A 6,000-nucleotide genomic window follows, 5' to 3' on the forward strand; every position below is an offset into this window, starting at 1 on the left:
CGGCGAGAGAGCGCCGATCCTCGTCTTTTTTTGTGTCCTACCCCGACAATCGGAGCAAATCCCGTTTGGCCGCTGATGGAATGTAGAAAACGCTTCGGAGGGAAAATGACCGAATCCGATCCGCCCTGCGTTGACATACGTCCGCGTTCCTTCCGCTGCGCTATGCTCGACAAGCTGATAGTCAGTCAGATAGATAGACCGAGGAACGGACAGACGAACAGACAGACGGATCAACATTCGGTCAGTCCGTCCGTCTGACGAGTGGATTGAACGTCTTGCCAGAGCCAGTCGTTGGTAGTCTCGCCGCCCCTCAACAAAACACAGTTTGTCGAAACACTCAACTGCGGTCGCTTCCTATGTCACATTCAGGAATGCCAAGGACTCAGGACGGCTTGAAGGGTTCTCCAGGGGGAAGTGGAATTCGTTTGACTCGTCCCCACCAATGTTCTCAAGCGACGCAGTCGGCATTCTAGCTTTCGGAGAGCTTCCTATCGACTCGCACTTAGGAAAACCGGAAGCGAGCCGAAGGATCTCCCTCCCAGGATTCGCTCGGAAATCTTCGACAGAGCGAATACAGAAAACGATGAGTTCGTTCAGGCACGCTTTATAGCCCGCATCAGGCTTTGCATTTCCGCCACGAAGAACAGTAACTATCAGCTTATCTGGTTTGTTCGAAGGCCAAATAATCATCTCTGATTGCGCACCGCGAATGTACCGTTTTTCTCTACGCAACCTATGTTGTCCCAACGCTTTGCGTTATGCGCCTACAGTTAGTCAGAAAGAATCCGCATCAGATTGCGACAGATATACGCTAGTCGGAGACTTCGAAGCTTTCGCTCATCGAATCGAAAGAACGGCTCCATTCAGACCCCGCGTATCTTCGGTTACGTTGCCGATAGATGCCTTCTCTGACTCAGTCTCCCGAATGAGCCGCGATCGGCGAGAGCTTAACTCTAAGCAAGATTCGCTCACATCCATCGAAACACCGATACTTAATTCTATCAAAGATTTGTCAGAGCTTCAGGAAAAAATCGAACGGGAATTCTACTCATTTCATTTATCAGTGAGTTCCTGATATCGTCAATATAATGGAGAAGCGCACAATGCTCGTCGTCAGCGTCACATCGGCCTCGCAGTCGCATAGACTGCGAAGCATTCCGGTGTTTCCTCATCAAGCAAAACTTATAATTTGAGTGAAATATTATCACTAGACTCGATTATACGGAAACTGGTCCGAGCGGTGAAAGTGTCGAGCGCTACGAGAAACTGATACAGTTTGATTTTTCCCTCAACAGAAGCTCGTCTGTGTTCCCTGTGGTCCGCCGGGAGGATAAATCAAGCTAACGAACGCATTGGGAGCTCTAATTACGTTTTGTAATGAGTTCCGGCGATGCTTTGCCCGCTGCAACTATCACTTATGATGGGCATAAAGACGACGACGGCGGCGGCGGCGGCGACGACGACTGTAATACTTGTTGTAGTGTTCTCTAGATGCCGCGCCGTCGTCGGCGGATCTTAAACCACAGCCTGGAGCAAGCGATGAAATTGTGACGTCGGTGGCGCCAGCAGCTTTTTCGAATCGTGGCCGCTCGTTATAAAGTGTACGTTAAAATACGAAATGCCGCATGTTTGGTCACACGGCTCACCACATGAATGGGCAGATGGATGGATAGGCAAACGGATGCGACGAACAAAGTGTCGTCACTGCTCGCCGCCTAGCGTTGGCCCAGATTTTCTCCTACGGAGCTGCATTCCTTCCTCAAGATGCGCGAGCGGACAGTCAGCAGGCCAGGCTTTCTATTTTTGAAAGCCAAGCTTGAAAAAACCCGCACGCTGTGCGTTTTCGGTGATTTCCCCTAAAATATTTCCACCTCACACCGAGCCGGATTCATCGGAAAAGCGCGCAGGGAGCCACCGGAACGGAAGCGAGACACTGCGTTACGTAGTACCTCCAATTGCCATGCTAATAAAGCGACGCCGCGTCGCCTCCCTCCGGCGGAGGAAGCGTCGGTGTGGACATCGGTGCGAGCATCGGCTCCGACATCTGCGGAACTTTATGGGATAGCGAGGAGTCGCTTCCCTTCCTGCCAGCACCAGCGATCGTAGTTGTGACTATTGGACGAAATCTAGCGGGCCAAGATGGAAAAATGAGAAGACGGTAATGTCATGAGGCATACGAAAGGGCATGTGACTAATTACAATTACAGTGAGCCAGTCAATGGTCCGTCTGCTTCTCGTTGACTCATGGAATCCCTCCAGCTGTACAGTCGACATACGGGCAGCCCAGTCCTGTCGGAGCTTTGTGTGTAGAATTACTTCATGAGTATATGCATGCGGCAGCGGTCACCGGAAGAGCTACCCGGTGCCTTATCGCGGAAGGAGGAGACGTCCCGACGGCGAAATGAGGGACTAAAGTGACAGGGATAGATTAGTTATAGAGTAAGTTCGAATAAATTAAAATAAGATTACACACGAGCTGAAGAGGAAACGCGAGGAGCGTCAATCGAAGAGGGAAAAACGGCTCGGTGTGTGTCGTAAATCAGAAGGTAAATTGACGACATTTCATTAAGTGAATCTTCGCCCGAGTAGTTTACGAGCTTCGCCTGCGACGGTGTTGGATACCGTGGTCGATGGTTAAGTATTCGCATAGGGTAGTACTTTGAACAAGAAGCGAAACACTTAAACGACCGCGACGACTGAGCAGATCACGGGGAAGCCGGCCCCCATCGATCCCGCAGCGAACAGAAAAGACCTTCATTGGGCGTTCCGTGATTTCGTTTTTTTTTGGTAGTTTCCCCACATACACCGAAGCTCTTCCGGGGCTTCTTCATCCGCGGCTCCGCTCCTCCATTTTTCAGTTGGGCTGCCGGATAGCTGTCTGCGCTGAATCATTGTGTCCAGAAAGTGAATTGGTAAGTGAAACTTTGTACAGAAGCGACGGCCAAGCTTTTAAAAAAATGCCGGAACCAAGACAGAAGCTTGAGCAAAGAATGAGAAAAGAAATCTTCCTGAGGCTGCAGATGCGCTGCTTGGAGAAGACGGTGTCATTGGATTAGATGGTTCGAAAGAGAAATAGGTCCGGCAGACCGAAAGCATCCAACTCAAGCAAAAGAGAAGAATTGCACCGAATCAGCCGGAGCCCGATGGGTCCAGGTGAACTTTTGCAAAGTATCACCGCAGGGAGAAGAAATGACGCGAACGGCATGGAGTGCTGAATTCGCATCAGTTATGAGGAGCGACTGCTTGAACTTGCATAACTGACATCAAAATATCATTATTCAATACCACCAGAGCGAATGTGTTTGAAACGGATGCTTCGAAGGTCGAAGGCCAAATCCGAATTCGCTCTCTGTGTCCGTCCATTTCCATAGCTGGAAAAGTTCGCTTTCACGATGTTCGCAAATGCGCGACGACTTTCGCCGAAAATCACCGAAATTTCGAATACTGCTCTCTCGAAATTCTGGATCGTTCCGCAAGGTTCACCGACTCGGCAGTAGAAGTCGAGAGCTTTCACCATAGCGGGAATATTGCGATTGAGAGCTCTCGGCTCTGCGCCGTATCCGCTGCAGACTGCAACCAATCGGGGCTCGGCAGTGAGCAGCTCCGCGTAAGAATATTATCCCTGCTGGCCAAGTAAAAATGGGAGATAATGGATTTTTTTTCTTCTGAGCTCTCCGAAACCGATGCTGGTCAGTTCGAAAAGACCGCCGATACCTTCAACGAGACAACGGTCACCGTTGGCTGATCGGCATTATCTCGTGATTTTGGTTCCAGCGTCAACGGTACCTCCGGGCTTGAGGGTTGGCTGGTCTAACGCATTTTCGCAAAACTCTCTGCTTCCCAGCCACGGCGGGGTCAGGCGGAGGAGTGATATCAAATTCGAATGTCTTATCTTGAACTCCGAGCGGAGCTCGTCCAGCAAAGACTTCCCGCGGAGCCTGCAGCCAGATTCCGTGAATTTTGCGGTGTGATTCGACTGCACGAGCCATCGAACCCCAGCCATCGATTTCTGCGATTCACTTACGTGTCATGATGTGTGAATCAATGTGATGAACGAGGGTTCATCACCCAGAAGTGATTATTCAACACCGCTGGGCCTGAGAAATGATATATGGATCCCTGAGCAGACACAAGGATTCGGATTAGAATGACTTGACGAAACACTGATGCGTCTGCTGTGGGAGTGCCCGGAGAGACCTCCATATCACAGATACTCCGAGACTCTGCGATGAGGGTCAGGAGGCTCTCGATTCAGGAGGAGAACGGTCACTGAGCCGCCAGCATTCAGAAAACTCATCCAGAATGCCATCCCGATGGAGCCGAGAATCATTCCGCATGAGTTGCGGGCTTTCACTTCAAAATCGCTCTGAGGTAGAGCGCTATGCTCTAAGCAATGAGCTCTAGCCAGTCCTCGCAGATTCTAGAGCAAGAAAGCGCCCGTTGGTTTCTGGTCAGCGCAAAAACCAAATTCCAATGGCAAAAGAGCCCAACAAACGAGCAACCAACATTGCGAAGACTGAGCTCTGATTTGGAGCAGACGCGCCGATCCGTCGGTCTTCTCCCGAATAATTTCGATGCATCAGCCGGGGTTCGCATTGATCACTGCCGTGAATTTTCGTGAATTCGAGAGGCACGTGGATTGACTCTCAAAATTTCCCGCAGACCTTCGACGGAAATTATGGATCATTACCGAGTTTTTCCGTGTGTCCGGCATCAGAACCCGCTTCGTTTTCGGTGTCCAACAGTTTCGCTCTGTCCGAGCACCGTGCTTGTTTTTCTGTTTTCAACAATAGTTTGAGCTCGGCGACTAGAAACGCCTTCCCGACGGACCTTCGTGTCAAGGTTACAGACATTGTGGTAAGAGTTGCATTGGGGGCTAAATTCTCGAAACCTCAACAACAGTTAGAATTCGCCGATCCCCGTCCTCGTTCTCATTTTGCGAGCCTTATCGTCCTGCGCTTGGGTTTCCCGAAATACCCTCGATAAGAGCAGGTCGTCCTTTCCATGGATACCGCCGCTCTTATGTCAGTGATATTCCTTTTTGGTATCGACGAGCACATCGTAAGCGAGGCGCATATTTGAGTTGTCGTCGTACGTCACGATTTTCGTTTCGGAAACTGTTGCGACGCAGAGATTCGTTCAGCAGATGACGATGAACACTGGTCTCAGTCTCCGACAGGCCCGATGGGCAACGCGACGTAAGTCAGAGTTCTGACGTAGAGCATTTGAGATATGAGTGGACATTGCGCGATATTCGCTTTGTCCGGCATTCCCAGCATTCCATCAAAAATGGAGCATGCTCCCTTATGCTGTACTCCGTTCGAGAGAGGAACATGTACATGTATGGAGCAGAATTCCGCCTTGACTTACGCAATGCTCCGTCTGTTACTCCTCTGGATGAGTGGAGCGCAGAGTCCGAAAGACTGCGTCCAACAAAACTAACAACACCATCGTCGACAAAAGCCGCAGCGAGAAGTCTCCGATATTCTCCGTGGAGGACGGCAAATATTGCCGGGCTGAACTGCCTACATTCTTCACTCCATGCACCGTAAACACACCTTTATTTGTGCCCATGATCGCCAGCGCGCACGCAAGCGCAACTATGGCTTTAAAAGCCATCTGGGACTCGAGTGCGTAAATCACCTACGCGAAGATGCGGTGAAGAACGATTGTTCCGCAATGTCACCGTTTCGAAAGTATGTTGAGAGAGAAGCAATCCAACTCGGCTGAAAACACTGAACTCAGCGAACGAGAAAACCGACTTCGCCACTTGAACCGTTTTTGTTGCTTTTCGTTGCAGAGCTGAAGTTTCGTCGGACTGCGCGCTAGCGAAAGCGACGGTGAGGGCTTGTGGCAAGACACAAGACCTCACACCACACAAGAAAGATACATTGCCAGCAGATCTGCCGCCGTCGCCTCCGCCGTCACTGTTTCTGCTAGAAGGCTCTTTCGACGATCGTTCACACACGCACACTTGTTCCCCCGCCGGTCTAGGTTTCT

At 50.6% G+C, this 6,000-nt stretch overlaps 1 protein-coding gene across 1 annotated transcript in view; it reads right to left on the reverse strand.

The window, feature by feature from the left end:
• Positions 1 to 5,619, reverse strand: part of LOC108865277 (flocculation protein FLO11-like) — a 46,112-nt gene extending 40,493 nt beyond the window's left edge. The window contains exon 1 of the mRNA XM_018642161.2: positions 5,559 to 5,619. Within this exon, the coding sequence (XP_018497677.2) occupies positions 5,559 to 5,619 (61 nt within the window). The remainder of the gene's footprint in view (positions 1 to 5,558) is intronic.
• Positions 5,620 to 6,000: the final 381 nt, after the last annotated feature.

The sequence above is a fragment of the Galendromus occidentalis genome, unplaced genomic scaffold (genome assembly GCF_000255335.2).
Source record: "Galendromus occidentalis unplaced genomic scaffold, Mocc_1.1 scf7180000076574, whole genome shotgun sequence".
NCBI lineage: Eukaryota > Metazoa > Arthropoda > Arachnida > Mesostigmata > Phytoseiidae > Galendromus > Galendromus occidentalis.